We start from the raw sequence: 25,427 nt of genomic DNA, 5'->3' as shown, positions 1-25,427 counted from the left end.
ACAGACTTCAATGGTTTGGAAAACAAAAGCATTTGGAAATGTCCAAGGTTTTTTTTTGTTTTTTTTAATCACAAAAAACAGAGAGAATTTTAGTTTTGGGTTAACAAAATATTGGTAAATTTGACATAAAAAAACTGTTGGAAAATGGAAATATTGGAAAATATTTTGATGGAAATTCTGAGAAAAAAAAACAAAACAGAAAATGTCCTGGAAACTTTCTGCCAGAATATTTTCAGTCTTTGTAACAGAATTTCCGTCAGAAGTTTCCCGTAATTTAACAGTATTTCAAATTTTTCCGTAAAAAAACGGAAATGCCCTGGTAATTTTCTGCCAGTACGTTTTCTGCCGGAAATTTTTTACGGAATTTCTGGCAGAATTTTTCTGTAATTTAAGTTTTTTCCCATAATTTAATAGTTTTCTGTGTTTAACATTTAACATATGAAAACTGTTAAATTACGGGGAAAAACCCTGTTAAATTACGGAAAAAAATGTTGCCGGAAATTCTGTCGAAAAAACAGAAAATGTACTGGCAGAATATTACCAGGACATTTCCCTGTTTTTTTACGGATTTTTATTTTACTGTGATATTCAATCTGATACAGAAGCTGTGACATCTGGCACCAAATCAGTGGCAGTTGTACTCTGTTTATTATTATTATTGATACTTATTTGTTCGACATAAAATTATTCATATTCTATATTAAATACTGTAAAATCTACTAATCTGGTAAGTCGCCTGTGACAAAGGGGATCAGTGAATCTTTATAATAAAATAGCATATCAGAACTAGGTTCAACTCAGGAGGAGCAAGGGAAAAACTGTGTTGAACAAAATACATATGTATTACACATTCTGACAATAACACAAACAGTACAAAAACCATCCATCCTCTCTGTACACCCTTGTCGCTTGTGGGGTCAGGAGGGCTGCTGGTGCCCATCTCCAGTTCACCCTGGACAGGTTACCAGTCTGTGGCAGGGCAACACAGAGACAGAAAGGACAAACAACCATGCACACACAGTCACACTAGGGAGAATTTAGAGAAACCAATTAACCTAACAGTCATGTTTTTGGACTGTGGGAGGAAGCCGGAGTACCCGGAGAGAACCCACACATGCACAGGGAGAATATGCAAACTCCGTACAGAAAGAACCCAGCCGGGATCTTGCTGCAAGGCAACAGTACTACCTACTACGCCACTGTGCAGCCCGCTTCTTTTAACATTGAAACTAAAAAATGAAATTACAATCTGACTTTTAGTACAAAACAGCAAAATGCTTGTGGCTAATCGATAGCCAACAAAGCCCAAGTGTTGCTTTAGAACCCAACTTCCTCAAGCAAACCCTCTCTGAAGGATCTTCTGGTTTTCTTCATCCATTGCTGGCAACAAATGCTCTTCTTCATCCACTGCTCGTGAGTCTGTCCACCTTCCAACTCAAGTCAAAACCATCTGTCAGCTCTCGGCTCCCTCCCCAGAACCAACCTAACCCCAGCTTACTGGATAGATGGATTCTTCTCCACCTATTCAGTAAGCTAGTCAGTCATCAAATTCTAACTAAGTCGTATATATCTCACCTCTGCTTTCATCTTTCCCTAGTGTCCCAGCAGCCTGGTTCGCTGACCAGTAATCAATATCCCCACTTAATGTTATTTTTGACATTTGTAAAATAAACCAGCTTTATCTGATTTCCAAGTTTTCCTGGTGTGTTTCTCTATGTGGGTCAGGCATCCAGCCTCCAACATGAGGCTGGATCGAGGTGAAGCTGGATTGAGGAGAAATCACTAGCCTCTGTCATTGAAAGTATATTTGTACCATTTTCAAAGGCACTTTTCTCAGAGGGGGCTGTATTGACAGGTCTTGACCGCTAGGGGGGGATATATAATATAAGATGTGCGGGCTGTCAGTTTCCCTTCATAGCAGTTTCACTATCAGCTGAATCAAACTAGGACTGAAGTTAAAACAAAAAACAATAATTAATTTTCGAAAAAGGAAACAAAAACATTGAATACTCATGAGCAAACTGAACTTATTGATAATTGACAGCATGAGGAGAAGTTAAGTACAGCTTTGTTGTAATTGAAGAAAATAAATTACATGATTAATTTGAACTTAATTTTAAAATTGTTTCAAGTACTTGAATAACAGTAAATTATAATTCCCTTATATATAATATTAATGAATATGAAGAATGGGCTATTTAAGAAATAGTTTAACAAAAAATGTATAAATAAAATAGTATCTCAGGTAATTTCAAATTTTTTTTATATAAGTTTCAATGAAGTTATCAGTAATATTTGTACCTAAAGTTTCAACTAGTCAAACAGGGATTAGTTGGACTAACAGCTTTCTTCCTCTAAAAATTGCTGCATGTTTTACCGCAACAGTTTTTTCACAGGACTGCCTAAAAAGTAAATCTTTCCTCTGGTCTATAACGATGCCACCTGCATGGTCACTAAAAATAGCAAAGTAAAGCATATCACACTAGTTTGAAAGTGCCTTCCCTGTAACTAACAGTTTTAGAAGTTAGTTGATAAATCACTGAATTTCCGAGCACCAAAATACTTTACAGAGCTGCTGTGATCTGGTTCAAGTTTCCCCAAAGTCAGAGTCATGGAGATGCAACATTCAGTTTCTATGATCCAGTAACCAAGAACAAATTAGAACACTTCAAAAAAGCTATAAATAGTTAATTCCAATCAAATTTACAAACCCATTTGGTTAGAGTTGGGTCAAGTAATATCAACCAAAATATTAATTTAAATCTATTCTAATTGTTCTTTATTTCATAATGCCAATAACTTTTTTGACTTAGAATTTCCTCATTGGTGAAACATGCTTACAAATAAACTTGCCTTGCCTTAGAAAATCAGATATTATACACTTATACTACAGGTAAGGTAACAATTGGTGACAATGTCACTGAACCTCACTCAACAAAAATCCAAACTAAACCACTTTATATCATGAGTGTGCCTAAACATGGCAGAAGAAGCTATTTAGGCTCTAACTACAAGAAACAACATGCCAGAAGAGGAGTATTTGACAAAACTTCATTCAAAACTTCCTTTTCCAGACATTTTATTTGAACCTGACATTTGAAAGACCTGTAAGCAACGGTAGCATAGCATTGTCTTAGGCTCCCATCTGCTAAATATAGTCAGGATTCAGATGTACAGGTACTAAAAATTACATAGTTAAACTATGTGTCTTTCTCACAACAAAGAAAATGATTGCAAAAGTTTCTGTTATTTTCTCTACCAAAGTATGTTCTGTTGTCATTTTAATAGAAAAAGTATCATAGAAGAGTTTGTTTGAATTTGTCTGCATCTCTTTGCATAAGCTGCTCTGTTCGGAAGTCAAGACTGTACAGAAGACTCTCCACAGAGGCTGATTCACAATGGACTTTTTTTCATTCCTCTTTTGAAAGTTGTATCCGATTTGGCTTCAACACAGGAGAGCAAGACAGCTGCAGAAAAAAAAAAAAAACTGGGACTGTGTTTAAGAGTTGAGGTAATGAGCATGACAGCAAGAAGAAGGAAGGCAGAAGAGGTTTAGGAAAAATAAGAAGATAATGGGAGGAAAAGTTGGTTCAAATAATAAATTCACTTCAGAAAAGACAAAGGAAAGCAGTGGGAAAGCAGGATCAAAGTGGGCTATAAAATAGGAATGAAAGAGGTCTTTAATGCAAAATCTCGACAACAAACAGACTTTCTCTGAGTAACCACAAATGGCTGATTAAAGTGATTTGAAAAGATGTCATAAGCGAGTTGGCTTGAGAACAGATATTAGGAGTACAAAATTAAATTCAGTGCATCTGTTTATTGTACGTTTTTATAAAAACTAAACAAAATAAAACACATGTTGACCACTAAAATTCTTTAACCAGGGCTCCTAATTGCATATTCCTTAAATTACTGTTAATTTTAAACATTATTTACAGCATGCATATTTTTAAAAATTGATTTGGTGTCCTTGGTGCTATGGGATGAGATGGTGGTTGAACAAGTTCATATAAAATGTGTGAAACAGCATGAGGAAGGAGGAGACAATGAACTTGTGCTGAAGTCTGGGCTGGAGGAAGGGTTTGGACTGAGAGGAAGGATGTGTGTGTGGTTGAGAGAAGGACGTCATGGTATGGAAAAGACAGTAGCAGAGTAAATAGAGAGTGGGTGTGTTGGAGAGTCAGGGATGTTGGTATAAAAGCTCCCCCTCTCACTTATGTGGTCCCATATCTTGTGGGTGGGTTTCTTAAAAAGGGTTGCAAGAGTGTGTATTCAAAGGACAAAAAGGAGAGTGTTTTGGTGACCTTGAGGCGCAGAGGACTGATAACTCCTCAAGATGGATCAGCTACCAGTGGTGACCTTAGTGATGGTGGCGCTCTTCTTTCTAGGAAGTGTGGATTCCTCAGCTTATGACAAAATAGTCACCCACAGTCGCATACGGGCGAGGAAAGAAGGGTAAGAAGAGAGGAAATCAATGGAAGGATAGATCAGGAAAATTATTTGCATGTAGATAGTCTTTACTGCTAAACAGAGAGATCAAACATTAGCTGCATTGGTGAAAAATTAGTAGATATGTGTGTTTGTGAAAGAAAACGGCTTTCACAAACGGCTAAGAGTTACACTTAATTTAAAATTGTGCTTAATTTAGTTTCATATTGTCATTTAGCATTTCAGCACTTTGTTTAATTTAAATTTGAGAATTAAAATAACGTCCCATTATTTTCAAAGGACATAAATGATGGGGGAAAAAATCTAAACAAACACAAAGTTGAACAAGTGGACATGTCCTTCACTAGCAGACACAAATATTAATTAACGTGTTAAAATATGTATGATTAATATTTGCTGGATTTTTTGTTCTTTGCTCATCTTTCACAATTAGTGATTGATACAAAGCGACATCTATTGCCATTTAAGTGACAATAGATGTAGAACATTTGCATAGAAATCTCATCAGTGATTTAAGTTTCTTTTACTGCTAAGTCTCTTAAGATTTTTACAATTTTTTTCTTAGCAAGGACAAAATTCTTTCTCAGAAAATTACTAAGAAAAAGTTTCTTTTTCTTAGAAATAAAATAAAATTTTGTCAAATCAATCACTGCCATTTCTGCTACCATTTTTGCTCATTTGTGTGTCTTGTGAAACTGATCTACCCTGTTCACACCTACATATGACACCATTACTCCTCCACTTGATTTTCACTTTTTTTCCTTGCTTTTTTTGTCCTTCCTCCCCACAAAATCCTTTCTCTGACAGGCCCAATGTGTGTGCACTGCAGCAAGTGGAGGGAACCAAGAAAAAGTACTTCAGCACGTGTAGAAACTGGTACAAAAAATCCATCTGTGGCAAGAGGGCGTAAGTCTTCCCTACATTGCTGATTTGTTCAAATATGCTTTGGGTCTTAGTTTTAAACAGTCATCTAAAGTGTAAACTGTTCCCTGCTTTACCAAATCCACTGAATAAAGAAAACTGTCAGATCAGAATGAATATTAGCTGTGAATTTTTCTTTGCATGAAAATTAAACACCCCCCAGCACTTTCAGGTGGATGAGGGCAGCTGAGTTTGAGTTCTCTAAATTTCTGCCTCTGTGGTCAACCAATCCAGCCACTTTCCTCCCTAGAAAAAGAGGCAGAATTTTGCATACTGTGAAACGACTGCACTCTTTGTTCTTCTTTCATACCCCTTCATCTCTAGTTTGGACTTGTAATGCAGTAATTTTCTATGTTGAACTTCTTCAACGTTACCCGGCTATGGATAAAATCTAGGCGTTGCATCTGGGTAAATGAGATTTTAGTCTTTATAAGCATGTTGAACTTTTACGTGCGTTCATGGAAATGTTCTGTTCTTACTTTAACTAGTTATGATTTAAGGAAGATATTTTTGAGCCAAAATCTGGAGGAATGTTGTGATGAATTTACCGCAACAATTTTATTTTATTTTTTTCTTGGGGAAACACCTCACCGAATGAGTGTGATATTAGGAAACAGCCAATGGAGTGTAAGGCACAGCTGGAGCTTCATACCTTATCAAGCAGAGAGTGTGAAAAATGTGGTGCAGTCTTTCAGACTATCATTAACATCCAGTCAAACACATTAATGCAAAGAAACCAACCTATTAGACAGCTGAGGAGATTTCAGAAATTGGACTAGAACATCCTTTCTTGTCTCTTGTCATGGAAATTCCTCTGCATCCAGACCTGAAATACAGAACATTCATATACACTAAGCTAGCAATAATAATAAAAGAAGAAAAAAGAGACGGAAGAGTAAAACCACACAGTCATAAAAATTAGTATTAGCCTCTTAGAAATGTTTATCTGAGTAATGCGAATGTAGTAGCAGGGATTAGGAGGTTTACAGTTGCAAATACACTGTAAACCTCCTTACACTTAATACACTTACACAATTCTCAAGTTTGTTATCAAAGCAATATTACTCAATTTTCCAAGAATTATTAGTGTCTTGCAGTCATAGTTCAGGGAATTTACTGCAAGACAAATTCCAAGAAAGACATTTTGATAAGACACAGTGGAACTTACAGTAGTAGTGTCCTCAGACCTAGTTAATCTATCAGATAGTGGGTCATTAAAAATAAAAAAAAAACCTGTAAATTAGTCATTCAGACTGAATGTATGCCAATCCGATGTAGTGATGAACTTTTCAAGTAGAAGTGGTTTTTGATTTGGCCACAAGGTCCTTCTGCTCAGGAGCAACGGATGGAGCAGAACATGGGGGGGAAAAAACAATCCACTCCAAACATGTTATCTGTCAATTACACATTCACTGAATATTCCATAACTCCTCTGCCAACCACCCCACCGCGATGGTGGGGGTAAAGGTGAAGGGGTGAGGTGCATTTCCATTTCCTGTATGTTCAGGAAATGGAAATGGGTGTCTGGCCTTAACTCCACTTAGGCACTCAAATCAAACTTTGCTTCACACTCCTGGTGCCTGATTTTGCTGAAGTTGGAATCTGATTCACAGTTTATCATTTGGGGGAAAATAAATACATTTCAACATTTCTACTTTTAAATCTTAAGTGTTTAGCCTGATCAGAGCTCAACTGAAGTATTCTGAACACAAGTGAAGATCAATCAGATTTGACACTTTGACCATCTTGAAGTGATTGAAAAGTGAAAATAAAATAGAGACTGGTGTGTTTTGGGAGTGTTTAGGATGACAGGCTCTCCATCAGGTGTCCTCCAGTCCAGGCTTTCAGCGCCAGTGAATCAAATGGCTGAATTGCCTCTTAGTATGCTGTCAAGTTCTCCAGAGTTCTGCTAATGACTTGATTATTTGACTCAGCTGTTGAAGGAGAGACACATTTAATAGTTGCAACAGCCGGTCCTCGAGGCCTGGATTTGATGACTCCAGCTCTTTCTTATGCAACAAGAACCCCGATGCTTTTGAACTTTTACTCCCCAAAGGGGAATAACATGTGTTCCTCTTGTCATTTGGCTTGCATATTGGAGCTTGGATGTTGGAATAAAGTCACACCTGGCGTGAATGTGTTCTGGTTGCATGTCAGAAAATCAGTGGACTTTTCTGTTTGTTGTGACGGCAACTAGTGACACAAGCCAATAAGAGCATATTACTCCACATTTTATGCTCTCAGACACTAATGGATCTGGTTCATTAACAGACACTCTGCAGTCTGGTTTCAGAGGAATATAATTGTTTAAACCTGTTAATAAATTACTAATTCCTGCAACTTTTCTGGGTATCCATCATATCGGATTCTGAACTCTGGATCGCTCCACCACTCCTGGCTTTCTTAGTCAGAATGTCAAATTTAGGGGTGATTCCTGTTGTATTTTCAACTGGAAACTTGTAAAGTCCAATTATTATGTAAAGAAAAACAACAACATAGGCCTGAACTCCAAGAAAAAGAGGTGAAACCATTTCTCTGTATTTTAAAGTACAACCTAAATGTTAAAGAAGCACTGAATGAGGCCTTTAGAGTGTAAAAGTGGTAGGAATAGTAAACAGGTTGGAGATATAAGATATAAATGAAGATATAAGACAGACAGTTTATCATGCATATGATTGGTTGATTGCATAACACAGAAGAACTGCAACAATTATCATTAGATAAAATTATTTAGATATGTGCGCTCATCTGTGCATCGATGCTCATCTGGAGGCCACATTGTTCTGATGATTGCTTTCAGCAAACTGCCTTGTTCTGTCTCTGGTCTTTACTGCACCTATTATCCTGTCAGAGTAAAAGCCAAGAAGAAGAAGTGACTTCATACCACCTCCGACTGCCAACAATTGCGCAACCGGTATTTATGTATTCAAAATTCTAATATAAAATAATATGAATGCTTTGCAATTTCCACAACAAAAGGCAGAAGATTAAAGGTGATTAAAGTTTGCCTGACTCAACCATTTGAAATTGTGAGGAAAAACATGTTTCTCACTAGTATATGCTAAAGATTAATGCATCACTAAGCACAGCATTAGTTCTGTGAAAAAACTGAAAAATAGCATTTGGAATTAATCATCCATCTGTTAATATATCTGAGCAAATTTTTAACCTAACCTATTTCAAGAATACTCCATCTGTGGATCAGAGTTGTGGATCAGCTTTCCCATTGCCTAACATTTTCTTTCTTTATGTGTGTCTCAGAGGAGATGTTTAAACTTATCAACCCCCAAATTCAATATTCAGCAGTGTATCCAGCAGTCAACACACCCATTTGTTTTCATCACATCCCTGCAATAATGTGCAGCCTGAGTTCCCTAAAACTGTTCCACTCTTTGGGGGAAAACTAATGCATTTTCTTCCAGTTTCTTTTAGTTTCAAGTTGCTAATTTTGGACTAAGGAAATATTTTGTATGTCTTAACTGGTCCATAACCAAGTCATGATTAGTCACAACAGAAACTCTGAAATAAGAGCTTATCTTTTCTTCAATAGAGTGAAAACACATGGAAAACCTTAAGAATGGGGGTTGGAGAGGGTATTACGTGAAATAGACTTTTGTTTTTTAGCTCCACATATTTTTTTATTTTTTACCATTTAAGCATCAGTTAAACTCTGCAACTCGAGCCATAATATTTCTGTTACATTTCAGTGTCATTTCATGTTCTTGAAGTGACATTTAAATACAACATTCTACATAGTAAGCCTGTGTAATAGCTTGGGTTCTAGTGTCCTGGTTTTATTTCTGCTAGTTTCAATTTAAATTTGATCATTTCTCTACCTCTGTATCTATAAACAGTTTGTACTGGGAGAACAGCACACTCTGAAGACTGACTAATGCAGAGACACATCAACCTCAGCTGGTATCAAAACCCCTTAGTCTTAACTAAGGGGTTTTGATACCCCTTAGTATCAAGGGGTATCAAAAAAAAAGAAATGACCAGTGAACCACAATCTTGAATTATGCTAGAGTAAAATCTTATTTATAGACTACTAAAACTAAAACTGTGTGTTAACAGTGGAATTGTATTATGCTTGTGAACGTTTAGCAGTATTTCCTTTGTTGCAGTGATGCTGTTTACCTGCTTTTTTTTTCTCTTTTGCATTCAACAATGGCAGCAAAGACAGCAGTGGAGAAACACCATCATCCAGTGTGTGCATAGTTAGATTAAAAGTGGCATCTATAAGCAATGTATTAACACACGTGTCGGATTCCAGATCTGCCACAAATGTGTGAGCATTCCTTTGGATGTTGAGCCTAGAGAAAAAGACAAAGTACCCATTTTTTATAGATTTTATGAGTAGTCACTTATGCATTTCTTAATTGTGTTCATGCGTACTTTATACTTTTTGTCCAAGCTAGTTAAGGAACTGCTGGCTGAAAGCCTACATTTTGTTTTGGGTTGTCATTCCAGCATGGAGCCTGGAAATCCCAGGTTCTGACTCGGATAACAATCCAAAAAGATTCCCGGTTGGCTTTGCACATTTACAAGTTACATGATAATGTTACCCAAAAGATTTGAGACTTATTTTTGACTCCAAAAACAATGATTTGGTCCAATATCTTGTCTAATGTGATGGGGCCAGACACTTTCCATTTCCATCTCTGACGATTTTATTCTCTCCCTGGTCCGGTTCCCATTTGTTCGACTTAAAAAAAAAAAGATAAAAACAGGAAAGGTATGAGTAGGAATATTCCAAGAATTGTTTCCCAACCAGTTGGAAGCAGGTAATGATGAGGTTTTTGCTCACTCCTCATCAATGATCAGCATGGTTCATTTTCTGCTATATCTACAAAACCATTCCAAAGTAATGAAAAGTGGCCAATACTTGAAGGATCTGGGCCAGAAAAGTCACCCACTAGTTCCACTAAATGCACCACTATCTTCAGCTTATCTTGTGAGCTGTGATTCCCTGTCAGCTGTGATTCCCTGTCAGCGGAGCTGAAAAATGTAAATCGGGAGATGAAGTTTGGGTTAAGGCAGTGTAACAACTCCAAAGGTCTTCAATGAATACTTTTTTCTTTCTCCTAAAGTTTCCTTTCTAATTATCGCGACATGCCACAACTCAAAATGTAGCTTACATGAAACCCCAGAAAGAAATCCGAAACCTTAGTTTAACTCTAAAGTATTTTTACATATTTGTTGAAGCTGAAATCGTGACAATCATGTTTTTGGTTGCGGTACATTTCTTCAAATGGTGAATGATATTGATATTTTCACACATTATCTGCCTCAAAACATTATGTCATGAAATAGTGACAGTTTTGATAAATGTCTAAGATACATTTTCTTATAAAAGTTACATAAAGTGGCTTTAATTAAAAGATAATGTTCTGACTATACATTCCTATTCAGAGATATGGCTGCATATGTTATTAGAACTGATTTGAAAGCTTCTTGGTCGGAAATAATTATTAATCTTTCAGTTCATTTTAGACTGATCAATTGTTTGATGAGATTGCTAAAGTTTGAATTGATATAGTCAAGTATTGACCCGTCAATTCTGCTACAAGCAAGTCATGAGAACGATTTCATATAACAAACCTGTCTGCTTTCCTTGTTAACATGATAAATGTTTGTCATGTAAGTCTTCTGTGTCCTGTGGAGTGGTGGAGCAAAACTCTCAAGTCCAATAAAGTTTCTCTGACTTCGATGTCAACTCTTACAGACTTATTTTCTTCACCACATGGCAGCTGGAGAGTTTGTCCTTTGTTTTGCTCAGATTGTCATGTCTTTTGATCTGTACTGCTCTGTTGCACTGACTTTGTTCATTTGTTTTATTGTTATATGACATTTGCTGGATGTCATTAGCTGACTGCTGAGATAAATATTCATTAGAGTTTCCAAATGTCTTCTGAGTTATCTGTTGCAAAATTTTCACACTTTGTCTTTGGGAAATATTGAAGATATTTATTGTGCTTTGCTTCTGTTTTCTCCTTGCACTTATTTTTAAGATGTCCCCCATACACCATGTCCTCCTCATCGAAAAACATTAAACTTAGCGAAAGGGCTGCTTTGTGCAGCCTTGCTATGCTATTTTTTTAGTTCACCAGTCATGATCCAAACAGTTGTCATTGTCTCATGGCTCCAGATGTTGTCTTCTTTTTTCTCTCACTCAGCTGCCAAATCTGCTCACTCAAGAGAGCTTTTTTATTTTAATTCTCTCAACTTGCATTACATTCATATTTGATCTCCCTCTGTTTTATTTATTTTCATTCTGCTGCCAAAAAAAATTGAAACAGTACGACACACAGCAACTGCAAGTTCTTGAGTAATAATGAGGGTTTTTTATTATTATTCTACATCTGCTTCTGGTTTAAGGATTAACAGTGAACAGAAACTTTCACGTTTGTATTTATTTTTCCTTTTTCCAGGGAGGTCTTATATGAGTGTTGCCCTGGGTACATGAAGCTGGAAGGAATGAAAGGATGCCCTGCAGGTAGGATCCGCTGTGGTCTAAACTTATTGCTCTCTGTGGTTTAGTCAAAAATTTCTAACTCTAATTTTCTCTATCCTGCAGTGGCTCCAATTGAAAATGTATATGATACTTTGGGGCTTGTAAAGGCTACAACCACACAACGATACTCTGACATGTCAAAGCTAAGACAGGAAATCGAAGGCACAGGCACCTTCACTGTGTTTGCGCCCAGCAATGAGGCTTGGGATGAACTGAATCCTGTGAGTGATCTGGAGGTGTAAAATAGTCTTGTAACAAATATTCTAATTTCTTAACCGTTTCACACTTTCTCACATTTAAACCACAAACTTTTGCATTCAATTTATTGAGATTTATGGGATAGACCAAAATTGTTAAATGGGTGGAAAATGAAATGGTTTCTGTAAAATTATTGAAAAATTACAATCAGAAAAATGTGGCACAACCTGTTATTCAGCTCACTTTAATCTCATATCAACAAAAGTAATATTAAAGGAAACCAACTACATTTTGAAACCACAAACTTGTAAATAAACCTTATTAAACAGTAAATTCTGTTCTGCAAAGGCTTTAGAGATTTGTTAATGAACTTAAGGAACAAAGAACATATTAAAGAACGAGTAACACTAGGTAGTTGAGGGATGAAGCATTACTTGGAGAAAGCTATTGAAAAATATTATTTGCAGTTTGCCACAGGAGGTGCTCTGGATGTGTTAGATCACAATATGCTTTTAGACCTTGGTGCCCATCGTTACGTGTGGCAGAAAATGAACTTTTCAGATCATGCTGAATGCACCACATGCTTTGTGAAACCATGACAGCATCATTTTATCACCACCAAAGAACCTGAGCTGACGAGATCAGCTGGTCACCACCATTTTACACTTGTGCACTATACTTTATCGTGGTCTATTTCTTAAAATCCCAATGAAATACAACATTGTTTTGTGTTCATGTGCAACAATTTAGGGAGAATGAATTCTTTTTTTGAAATTACTGTACATACATGCATTAACAAAACCATTTCCCATACTGTCTTCGTTATTGTGACTTCCATAGACTGCACGAGCTGCTTTAGAGGACAATGTTAATATTGAGCTTTTCAACGCGCTTCACTATCACATGGTAAACCACCGCCTGATGACCAAAGACATGAAGAATGGAATGACTGTCACTTCAATGTACAATGACCAGGGGATCTTCATCAACCACTATCCTAATGGGGTCAGTCTAAGAAACACTCACAGGTGCAGAGTCATGTACTCATAATGACTGGACAGAAAATTGTATCTCTCTCTTTAGGTTGTGACTGTGAACTGTGCCAGGATCATCCATGGTAACCAGATGGCAACTAATGGCGTGGTGCATGTCATCGATCGGGTGATCAGCTCTGTCACTGGTTCAATCAAGGACTACCTGGAGAGTGAAGGAGAGCTTTCCTCTTTCAATGTAATCAAACTTGCAATGGCTTCAGCAGTTGAATTAAGTCTTGTATTCTCTGGATTTACATTTAACACAATATTTCTTGGGTTTTTTTGTTTTGTTTTTTCCTAGAATGCAGTATTTATTGCTGGTGTTATGGATAAGTTGGGCCAGCCTGGTCAGTTTACGTTGTTTGCTCCAACGAATGAGGCTTTCGATAAGCTGACGCCAGGATTCATGGAGAGTATCTTTGAAAACGAGCCGGTCATTAAAGGTACAAACATGATGTAATTAAATTGCTTATTGTCTTCTTATGATTTCAGCTAACTTTAACATTTTTCTGACCCTTTCAATGCTCCAGCTGCTTATATAATTACCACTTTAAATATGTTGCATGCACAGGCCCAAGACACTGTTGTGATGCTTTTTAAAACAATGCATTCACCCTATTTAATATCCGTCTTTTTTAACTCGGTTAATATTTTTCAAAGGCGCTTGCCTTAAAACACCACAAAAAAGTTTATAAATTAAATCATTTGCTTTGTTAAAGCACAAGATACTTAGTCATATGCATTCGTTTACTTATATGTTGTAGCTCAAACTTAATGCTAAAAACAAGGTTTACTTCTATTATAATTATGAATACATGTTATGTTAACACTTTAATAGTTTACCTTAAATTGAGTCAATCCTAAGAATTTGATATTTTACATGAGTTTCAAAACATTTTGTTTAGGTAGATTGATGAAAAACATGTTTCAGGCATAACTGTTGGAAAAACAAAGAATCAAGCTATAAAAAATATTGCTCTTTGTGGAATTTAATTTAGCCACTATAATCATAATTCCCTGGAATATTAGGACATCCATCATCAAAGACACTGTGTGCATTTACAGCCACACGCTAGTGCTGGCAAGAAAATATGCAATTTAATCTTACTGGCCAGATGACTCCCATCAAGTTCCACAGCTGGTCATCCCATAAACTGAGCTTCTGTTCCATACCACCAGGCTTAGGTCATCGTCCACAACACACTTGTACACACCAAGAAGTGTGTAACGTCAAACTGATACGGTGACTATTAGCTAATAGTTTTGATTTGGGCTCAGAAGATAAGAGGGAGTGTGTACTAGCTGCCTTCAAACCTCAGGAAACAAGCCAAATATACAAAAGTTATTTTTTGCAATCATTAAGACATATTTCTGAGAAGAGTACTTGTTTTTAGTTGAAAGAATTAACGTTTGCGCATCGCAGATGTCACATTATCAACAGCTACACCTCATTATTTAGTTAAAATAGATAAGCATCTAAGCATCTTTCAAGTGAGGAAATATTCAATTCCACATCCTGGTGATGAAAAAATTATACCAGAGAGATAGATGTCTGAAAGCACCAAAAACATTGAAGTGAAAATCCAAAGGAGCCTATGGAGCAAGAGTGACCCTGCTCTGATAAATCATGTTTTATTTTGCAGCATCTTAATGGTTGGTTGGTTGGTTGGTTGGGTGTGTGTGTGTGCGTGTGTGTGCGTGTGAGTGTGCGTGTGTGTGCGTGTGTGTGTGTGTGTGTGTGTGTGTGTGTGTGTGCGTGTGTGTGCGTGTGCGTGTGTGTGTGTGCGTGTGTGTGTGCGTGTGCGTGTGGGGGTGTGTGTGCGTGTGTGTATCCCAGGAATAGGGAGCACATGCTACTAGAGTAGAAGAATGCAATCCTTCAGAGACAAAACACTAAAACACTGTGACCTCTGTTGGTAAACGGAATGTGACCATCACAAAACAAAAATGGTTCAGGATTGGATTGTGGAGCACAAAAACATATTGATTTGATCTAATCATTACTCAACACAAAGGCAGAAGAAGCAACAACCAAAATATCAAATGCACCACAGGCATTATATGATGTCCATCAGCCTTACAGTTCATCAATCTACTTTTCTGCTGCCAAGCAAGCCTTGATCAGTGAAGGCATGGACTCTACTTGACCTCTGAGGGTGGGCTGTGGGTACGGCTCACAGATGTTTGATTGAATTGATATCTACAGAATTTTGCTCATAGCTTTATTTAATTTCCCTAATATAACCTGATCAGCACCTCCTATATTTCAGCCCTGGTGACCTACCACCTGCTGAACAGTGTCCAGTGTGCAGAAGCAATCATGGCAGGATCAGTGTATGAGACTGAAGAGGGCAGCACCATAGAGATCGGCTGTGACGGGGATAGTCTGACTGTCAACGGCATCAAAATGGTGCTGAAGAAGGATATCGTAACCTCTAATGGAGTAATTCACCTCATAGACCAGGTGCTCATCCCTGATTCAGGTAAGTGACTAATGTTATTTAACTACACGACAGCAACTTACAAAAAGAACCCTTGGATTATTTTGTTATTTTGTCCCGTTATAACCACAAGCTGGGATTTTATGTAATATACTAACAAAAGGTAGGGCATAACTCTGAAGTACAGGGAACCGTTGCATCAACTGCAACTTTGTCCCAACTGATTCTAACCTCCATTTTGCTTCTCTGTCTGTGCCAAAGAGAAGAATCTCAACATTATGTGGCAATCACCATAATGATGATTGCTACCATCATGGTGATCACCATAATGATGATAATGATTGTGTGTTCAAGGAGCTGTTAAGTGTCCAGATTTAAAAAAAAACTAAAAAAAAAATAAGTAGTCATTTGACCAGAGCATATTCCTCCATATGTTGTTTTGTTTTAACTGAGAATTCAAAAAAATGTTCAACAGTGGATTTCTCCTTGTCTTTTATCCATTTAGGGAGTGCACTGTCAAATTAAAATAATTTTGATGTAAAAAAAAAGTCAAGGGGTTTCAATACCTTTGCAAGTATGTGTTTTGAGTTTTCCATGTTTGTATGCCCTTGATTAGCCAAGGAAGTGATGGAACTGGTTGGAAAATCTCAGAGCACTTTCGGCGACTTGGTATCTGAAATGGGTTTAACATCTTCCCTGAGTTCGGACACACAGTACACACTCCTCGCTCCACTAAATGCCGTCTTCACAGGTCAGTTGAAATAGGTTCTTTTGAAAAACATAAAACAAGCTATTCTGTGTGATAGGTTTACATTTCATGCCATTAACATCTTACGTCCAGAAAAGAAAGTGGAAGCGATCTTCTGCAATATTTGCTTTTTCTAGCTTTATTTTAAAACTAACCGTAATGTGTGCTTTTCAGACGAAGTGATGGCAGATGACGAATACCTGAGAATCATTCTCCAAAACCACATGCTGAAGTTAAAAATCTCACTGAGTATGCTGTTCAGCGGACAGCTGCTGGAAACACTTTCTGGCCAACTGCTCAGAGTCTTCATCTATCGCACTGTGAGAGCTATGTCTGTGTCCGTTTGTGAGAACTGAGAACAAAGTATGTCAAAATATAATTATATATAAATATATTTGAAGTGAAAATCAATGACAAACAGTAGCTCCCACCTTTGAAATCTGAAGTCGATGGGTAAGCCGTTTGTCGATATTGTGGTTGTATTTCACCTGGAAGGCTTGGAAGCTAGCAGCTTCCAAGCTGCAGCTTCGTTTCTGCTTGCTCGCTTTGGAAGCTACAATCATATGGGATTCATTTCTTCACAGAAACATTGTATTGTTTAGTTTGATTGATTGTGATCAAAGAGGATTGTGTGACAGAACTAACTCCCCTTGAAAGAAATTGTTTCCAGATTCAAACAGTGATTGTTAGATGTGTGATTGAACTCTCTGGATTTCTCTCTTTTCAAAGGCTGTGTGCATAGAAAGTGCATGCATGGTCCGAGGCAGCAAAGAGGGAATGAATGGGGCCCTTCATGTGATGACGTCGTTGATCAAACCAGCCGACAAAACGGCCTTTGAACTCCTGGATGCTGATGGAAATTTTAAGTGAGAAATTTTTTTTTCATATATTTATTTTACTTTCAAAATGAACCATACAAAACTCATAGCAAAATGTTCCTGCTTTTTCTAATGTGTGTCAGATTAAAAGATCCCTTTATAGTGATTCTACTTGCAGCCTCTTAGCAGCTTACATGGTCTTCATTTACCTTCACTGATTGTAAATTTTAAAATCGTAACATAATTTCTGCTGAATGTTCACGATCCGTAATTCCTGTTTAGTTTTTTTTTATTTAACATTTTAAAATGTTCTTTTTTTGTTCTTTCTTTCTGCTCTCCCACTGACAAATAATGGCATTGGCAGGATTTTCTTGTCACTAATGGAAACAGCTGGTCTGGGAGATTTGCTGAAGCAGAATGGCTCCTACACAATCTTTGCACCAACTGACGAGGCATTTGAAGGCCTTGGTGCAGATGACTTGGATTTACTTAAAAGTTAGTATCCATCAAAACCCCACCATGATTTTAGTAGCTCAGGTATGCATTTGAGTAATCAAATCAAAATCGTCTGTGTCGTCATTGGCAGGTGATGTAAAGGCTTTGAGAAACATTCTTCTCTACCACTTCAGTGAGGGCATCATCATCAATGGAGGACTAGAAGCTAAAGTGACTAATCTGCTGAAAACTCTGCAAGGCAAACCCCTCCAACTTAAATCTGTAAGAGCTTTTCCTTTTCTTCTACATCCTCAACTCAAAAAAGCAGAAATTGACTGAATACATGCATCTGTCATCAATTAAGTGGCCATTTTGAAACCAAGATCATTCTGTTTTTTTGAACAAGCCCAAAAGTCTCCACAAGAAGGCATCACAATTAGATGCCCAAATCTATCACTTCAGTGAGGGTTGACTCCTTTCGAATATCAGATCCTAATGAAACTCCTGACCAAACACAGCCACCTTGTATAAAAAGCTCATTTCAGCTTCTTGTAGCCAGAATCTTGTTCTTTTATTCATGATCTATAGGTTACCTCGAGTGACTTACAGGCAAGAGTCTGAACTCAGACAGATAAGTAAATTTACAGCTTGCTTTTGGGCTCAGTGTTTTTTTTTTTCTCATTACAACAAACTGAAGCAGAAAGACACATTTCTTCAGGTAACATCCTAATCAATCTACCATTCTCTGGTTCCACAGTAAGATGTTTCATCCCCTCCTGAGTTCTGATCTGGAGGGAAAAATTTTGTTTTCTACACTTGACCACATATTTTCAGAACTTAAAAACTGTACATGTAAGATCCTGAAACAAGTTCAAAATCTGCTTTCAAATGGATTTAGCGGCACATATACAATACAAATGTCACCAAAAAAAACCTAAACATTCTTCAAACTTCAGGTAAATTGGATGCATAAGCATCTCTTGAATGAAATATGTTGCAGGTGTTAAAGATAAAACAAAGGTTGAGTGCTTTTCAACACTCAACCTTTGTTTTACCTTTAACTACCTTTGCTGTTTCCACATAAACATGCTTTTATTATTGTGTAATTAAATTTTATGGCCACACATTCTGGGGATTTGAGTTTTGGATTCAACTTTTTTCCAACTTTCTCATCTTAAACTCTCATCAGAGAGACCTATATGAAAACTGCTTCAAGGCTAAACAATATGCTGTGAAGAACAGCCAGGAGTAATAAAGCATGATATCTTATCTTAAACTTCAATGCGAATTCTTTACCTTCACTCCTCATGTCTACCTCCCACGGAGCCTCAACCTGCTTCAGCTTGTTTATTTTTGGAGTCGGCTACAATGAAGTGTTGCAGTATCTTGGCTTTCTAATACATTTCTCTTTCAAAATTATATAAAAAAAGACATTCTGTAGGTTTGATTTTTGTTTGCATTTTTTTCCTCTTTCCCCCAAAGGAACATAATTCTATCCATGTCAACTCAGTGGAGATTCCCAAGAGTGATCTGATGGCTACAAATGGTGTGGTCCATGTGGTGAAAAATGTTCTCTACCCAGCAGGTAAGAAATGGCATGCAACACCCCACCATGTGTGTTCGAGTGGCATAATATGCATATTGCATAATCAAGAAGATATGCTGCATGTCGTGTATAGACCTTCCTGTGGGCCGTCAGGACCTCCTGTTGGTGCTGCAAAAGCTGATTAAGTATATTGAAATAAAGGTATTGGAACCACACACACACAAAATAACCATCATGATTAAAAGAGAAAACTAGTCTGTTTAGTATATCATCTGTTTGTGCTTTTTGTTATTTAGTTTGTTTCTGGATTTACTTACGCTGAGATCCCACTCACCTTTATTAGTAGGTGTTCTTTTTTTCCCTTTAATGCTGTAAGATGAGTAAAAATAGAAGCTAAAACTAATTTTACTACTTTACAGAAAGGATTATCACAACTACTCGTTACATTAAAGGTAAGACGAACAACACTGTTAAGATATAGAGCAGCTTTGTTGTGGAGTCCCTGACAGGCTCTGTTGGTATAAATGTTGTTTAATGAACAGTAACTATAGAAATCCATTATGAAGCAAGATTAAGCTCAGTAGTACATTAGAACTATTGTCTGGTCCTACTTTTTTTTTCTCCACTCTCATTATCATTTAAGCCTCTGTTGGTATTTCTAAGTAGTTACAAATGAGGTAGTATGGGTTTAAAGTCAAAGGCCATAAAGGTCATGTGGAAGTTGTTTCCTCATTTAAACTGAGCCAATGCAAATTGCATAGAGTGTTAAAATTGTTATGAATCAGAAAAAAAAGCTTTCATAAGTAATTGGGCTTCAATTCAAACTCGGATATCTTAAACTCCCAAGGTTTGCATTTGAAAAATTTGAAATGACGCAGAGGAAAAAGAATGCAACCGACTTGATAAGACCTTGACGCCTGCTCCCTGCTATATTCAACTGAATTGCACTTCTTCTTGCCAACATACTTTATCATGCTAAAAGTATTATGATTCAGTTTTTGAAAAACTATTCTAGTGTTTATGTTACAAACATCATTAGTCTGAATTATATTTAAGGAATTCTACTTCTCAAAAAACTGATCAGACATAACTGAAGTCAAATACTTTCTAGGTTTGTTGAAATCCTTAAATAAATTCACAGTCACTCTACCAGTCAAAATTTATTTGAGTCTCACATTTCAGCAGCAAGGTAGTTCAAAGCGTTACATCTGCCCCAACTAATCTTGAACTACTTTGGAAAGACAATTGGGTAAAAAGTTTTGCCTCTTCTGGAAATATTTTAGAGACATTTCTTAAAGGCCTGGCAGCTGCTCCAGCATTGTTTCAGCCAGGCTGCATACGTAGTTGCAAAACTTCTGCCATAATGTGAAGTGATGATGAGGGACCCAAATGCAGAAGAGAAGGCGAGTAGATTGAGGAATTTTAAGGGAGAAATAATTAAATAAAACTAACAAAAACTCAGTGAACAGCAAAAACGGGAATTAAAGGAAGAACCGGATGGCATGAAGATAACAGGAGGATTCAGTGAAAAATGAATGAAGGGGAGCCGTTTAAATAAGGAGCGTTTGAACGCTGGAGCAATGGTGCTATAAAACAAGGTGGGGAATTGAGGGAGATATGGACAGGGTGAGCTGTGAGGACTAAAACTGACAGGGGAGCAGGAAATAAAGCTAATCCTAGCCAAAATAATTAGACATTAGTAAATATGTACAATCTAACTAAAATAACTTATAAAACAAACAGATCTTCAGTAATACAGAAAAAGTCTGATCTAATCATAACAAAGAATAACTAAGGCAAACACAGTGAAATGATCAAAACTATAAACACAGAAGAAAAAAAAACCCGACCCAAAATCCTGACAACTCTCTATTATTCTATGTAAAAAGTTTTAGAAACACATGCATCCTTTTTTTCCACCTCAGAATTAGGCTCCACAATAACCGAGGTCTGTGGATGAATCATAACAAAAAGTGAAGAAAAAAAAATGGTGATAAACACTTTTACCAGCCATTTTAATACTTTGTTGCCAATATCACGTTGAGTGTTGCAACAGTATTATATGCACAAAGGTAAACAGCCAAAGTTTGAAGAGTAAATTACCTTCTCACTTTATGAGCTAATTTCAAAGAGCAGATATTACTCTGGCTTTGAGACTAAATGTAGGCCAAAAGGCCCCAGGCCACAGATTAGAAGGCAGTTGTAATTCCTTTTATGGCCCTTATAAATATTGTCAGATAAAACATAGTCATAGGTTTGAAATAGGTTTCTGGCAGATGTTCTTTTTTTTTTTGTCATGTTATTTTCAAATCTTTTTAAAAAGAAAATTAAAAGCATGCTTTTTGGAAAATACTGAAATGTGTGATGTATGTTATAAAACTAATGCAAATGGGTTTCTAAAACGCAAGTAGATGACTTTTAATAAGTCTGTATGATTGGATCTGGAGTAGTACAGGCTGAAGGGAGGCTTTCCAATCTTTGGACTGCCAAATCAGTTTTTGTCATCCTGGTCCCAGTGTAGATTCTGCCAGGCCAGCCCCTCTTTGACCTCTAGGTGTCAAAGAGGGGCCGGGGAACCTAGAGTTAAGGAGGTGTAGACAGATTTGGGCCTCATTTGAATTCATGTGGGCATTGCTTTACTCTTGTGTTGATGAAAGAGCGAGGCTAAAAAGTTACGTTTTACATTTACATAAACTTCAACTCTCACCTGATTTCACCACCAACTCACCAACTCTCACCTGTGGTGCCATGATTTGGATTATGACAGAAAGAACTAGATTACTAACATAGGTGGTTGGAACGAGTTTCCTTTGTATGGTGGATATGTGGATCCACAATCTTTGGTCCACTCAAAATGCTTTTATTTAACAGGTAAACTTAATCCACTGCAAAAAGCAGATTAAAATATATATAAACAGTTTTAAAGCTACATTTTATGGTTAGAAATGCCTTTGCAACATTTATGAACATAACTTTTAACATGTTTCTTTTTAGTACCAGAAACAGAAACGGTGATCATTGAAGAAAAACAACCTTCGATTAGAACGGTTACCACAGTCATTGAAGGGAAGCCGAACGTCAAACAAGTGACAAGAGTGATAAAACCAGCTGGCTCACAGGTGTCTGCTGAGGTGGATCAGTCCACCAAAACGGTAACCAGGGTCATTGGCCGACAGCCTGCCGTCAGCAAGGTCACAAGAATTATCGGAGGTAAGTTTAAAAAAAATGTGCATTTGGAAAATGTATTCATCATTTGTGTTGTGGGTCCAAAACAACCATGGAAATATGAAAAGCAACAAGCTGATCACTTGTGATCTGATGTGTTTTAATGCAGGTGGAGACAGAACTAGTAGGAGGAGGACAGAAACAAGTAGGTTGCTCTAAAATGTTGAATCCTTTCCAGAGGGCATTAAACCTCGATTTAAAACAATGTCTCTTTCAACAAAAACAGTCTCTATCTTGTTAAACTTTGAAATGTTGTGGTGTGGCCTTAGACAGGCCTTTCATTGTCTTTTTAGTGTGACTAGTTTAAAAATATCTCTGTAAAGAAGAGATGTGAAAGCATCATTGACAGTTACTGCAGTAGCTCAATGGAAGGTGTTGCTGCAAAGTTTAGAAAGACCAACTCTCAAGCTTCTAGGCAATTTATTTTAGTATGGAGAAAAAAACTGAAGATGTATGTAGAGCTGTGTCTACCGTTTCACGGCACTGCATGTCTGAAAATAATAGGAAATAGCACCATGCTTGGCAAAATGCAAAAAGCATATCAGCACAAACACATGGACCATCTGTTGAGCAAGGTGGTAGATGATGAATGGTGATGGGGCCATGTCTATGTTGCCATGGCCCCTGGACACCTAGCAGTCCCTAGTTTGCTCATGACTTTGTCTGTATGACAAAAATAAATATACAATCATCTCTTTGAAAGCTGACTTGAAATGGGTTAAATATAAGTATTAGATTCTAAACTTAGCTGCATATCTAAAACAAAATGGCTAAAAAGCCTGTCAAAATTCAGTCCTCAACTTGACTGAAATGCAGTGAGCAGATTTCAGCCTGAAATAACTAAAGGAGTAATGGGAATCAAATTCAGTCAATAGAGATTCAAAACTGTTAAATGACACCCAACCCTCTTCTCCCATCCTCATCATTAAAGGTGAAACCACAATCACCACGGTGAACGAGCCTCAGATCATTGCGGGTAAGAAGTTTGCACGGTTGAGTTTAAAAAGACTCAACAAAATCAGTATTAATGCATGTCCAGTGACTATCTTTAAAGAGGTTTGTTTGCATATTCAGTCCCAGATTTGTCTAAGATCACCAGCTTCGGTGATAACCCAGCTCTGCTGAAGGAAGAATCTGGGAAAATCACCAGACTCATTCAAGGTGAAAGCCTTTACCTGCAAATCTGTAAAGATTTAGCAATGTATCAGCATGACTGAAAAAGCTGTTTCCTTTTACAGAGGGCGGAGGATTTTCTGCAGCTAAGAAGCCACCGAGTAAGAGCCTGGATAGAAATATAAAGCCTTAACCTGCAATTATTTTGTTCTGTAGCCTAATTTAACTGTTTCCCATTTATCCTCCATCACAAACCCGATATAATTAGTCCTGTTTTATCTTTCACAGCTGCAGTAAGAAGAAGAGCAAGGCTGGTCAAACGTCATTACAAACCAAAGGAGTGATGTGAAACAGAAGGAATGCATGATCAGTGCTCCTGGTTGAGTTCTGGTGTAACTGTGGACTAATTCAGATTAATCGAGTGAATCAAGCAATTTATTTGTCTTAACATCATCTAAGCCAATCTCTGTGTGGTAGGAATGATGTGTTTTAGTTTTGTAATGAAATTGAAATACTTTTCATGTGAATGTTGCATCTTAAAGCCAAAATTTTATAGTGGAATAAATGGGGGATGAAAAATAAGACATTTTACAAATGATCCTTTAAAGTTTTTATGTTGTGAAGACATTTCTTAGGAAGACTTTTGGGGGGTTTGTAATGAGTTTCTGTATAAAATTATGCTTCTAAAATCAAGACAAACGGTGTTTTAATATCACTATGCTGTTATTCAAGTGGTAGTGAAAAATAAATTGGATATTTTTTTCTCAGTTTTCAAGAAACCTTTTGTTGAAACTTTCTCTTTGTCCAGAATATAAGTTTCTACCATGTTTGCATCTAACATTAACAATGTTGCTGAAAAGAAAAAAAAAATACATTTGTAAATACATATGAAATAGACTTTGTTTCATTTGTTTTTCATATTGTTGAGATATTACCTGAAATATTTAGCAATAGAGCATATAGTCCTCTAATGAAAAGTTAAATGTCGCCAACAAAGTTACGTCACTTGCAAGATTGCTTCAGTCCCCATTAGATACCAGTGATTACAGCATTTACTTACTGTGTATTTATTTATTTAAATTTTGGGTCAATGTTATAATTGCTGTTAAATTATGTCAATGTTGTTTTAAAAGTTATTTGTGAAATGAAAATAGTTTCAGTTTGGAGCTGGTCATCTCAGAATATATTTTGAATTATTTGACATCTATGTTTTAGTGACTTGATCCTTCTGTACTCCGATTAGTTATCTAAACTGCTTAAAGGAAACATGATTGATTTTTAATAGCTTGATAGCAAAAAGCTTCATATCATTGAATTTCTGGCTGATGCAGAATTAAATGGAGTAGGCCACACCCACTTCAGTCTCTACACCTTGATCATGTCGCCCATGTCAAATAACGCCACTATTTGCACATTTTTAAAAGTCGTTTAAAAAAATGTTTTATTGTCTGGTGTCTGTCTCCAGCCCAGACAACAATATGCCTGAAGAATTACAACGTTAGCTTTATTGCTTAAAAGATTTATAATCATATAAATCCTGGAGACAAGTACATGACATACCTCCAGTTACACAAAATTGTCTTTATATCCACAGTTGTCTTTGCAAATGTCCCAATCACACCATAAACATGTAACCATAACAAAAAGATGTCACACATCCGAGCCAAAACATGCTTATGCCAAAATCTATCTCATGGGCTTCATTTTAAGGACGTATTAAAATTGTTTTGTAAGTGGAGAGAGGGGCCATTTTGTTGTTCTATTTTATAGGAACAGAGAGCAAAACTACCAAGTAAATCTGGAACCTGGAAGTCTGGCCATGATATGTTGTTTTTTGCTGACCCTGTGTAATCCCATGTTTATTATTAAAAACCTCACCAGCAACTCATTGCATTTTTATATGAATTTGACTATTCGCAGCAGTGACAAGTGCCATCTTAATGAGAGAGCATTATGACTGGTGTCTCTGTAACAATATAGCT

General features: G+C 36.9%; 1 protein-coding gene across 1 annotated transcript; it reads left to right on the top strand.

Moving 5' to 3' along the window:
• Nucleotides 1-4,200: 4,200 nt before the first annotated feature.
• LOC103475554 (periostin) lies at nt 4,201-24,338 on the top strand. The gene is made up of 23 exons (XM_008427278.3): nt 4,201-4,458; nt 5,260-5,358; nt 11,805-11,869; nt 11,951-12,108; nt 12,926-13,090; nt 13,169-13,315; nt 13,421-13,562; nt 15,390-15,602; nt 16,177-16,311; nt 16,483-16,628; nt 17,038-17,174; nt 17,491-17,621; nt 17,713-17,843; nt 19,044-19,146; nt 19,241-19,308; nt 19,404-19,449; nt 19,527-19,559; nt 22,102-22,317; nt 22,442-22,477; nt 23,264-23,308; nt 23,407-23,493; nt 23,571-23,606; nt 23,734-24,338. Exons 1-23 carry the CDS (start codon nt 4,340-4,342, stop codon nt 23,787-23,789), a joined length of 2,514 nt encoding a protein of 837 aa, XP_008425500.1. The 5' UTR covers nt 4,201-4,339; the 3' UTR covers nt 23,790-24,338.
• The last annotated feature ends 1,089 nt before the right edge of the window (nt 24,339-25,427 follow it).

The sequence above is a fragment of the Poecilia reticulata genome, chromosome 14 (assembly GCF_904066995.2).
Source record: "Poecilia reticulata chromosome 14, P_reticulata-male-v2, whole genome shotgun sequence".
NCBI classification, from domain to species: Eukaryota; Metazoa; Chordata; class Actinopteri; order Cyprinodontiformes; family Poeciliidae; genus Poecilia; species Poecilia reticulata.
Note: the sequence above shows the minus strand (reverse complement) of the source record. Positions and strands in the feature narration are given on the sequence as shown.

Bases quoted from the DNA above. Each gene is read 5' to 3' on its own strand.
- LOC103475554 (XM_008427278.3), top strand. From the start codon at position 4,340: ATGGATCAGCTACCAGTGGTGACCTTAGTGATGGTGGCGCTCTTCTTT. The intron at 17,175-17,490 runs GTGAGAAATTTT...TGGCATTGGCAG, and splicing joins GATGCTGATGGAAATTTTAA to GATTTTCTTGTCACTAATGG. The intron at 17,844-19,043 runs GTAAGAGCTTTT...TTTCCCCCAAAG, and splicing joins AACCCCTCCAACTTAAATCT to GAACATAATTCTATCCATGT.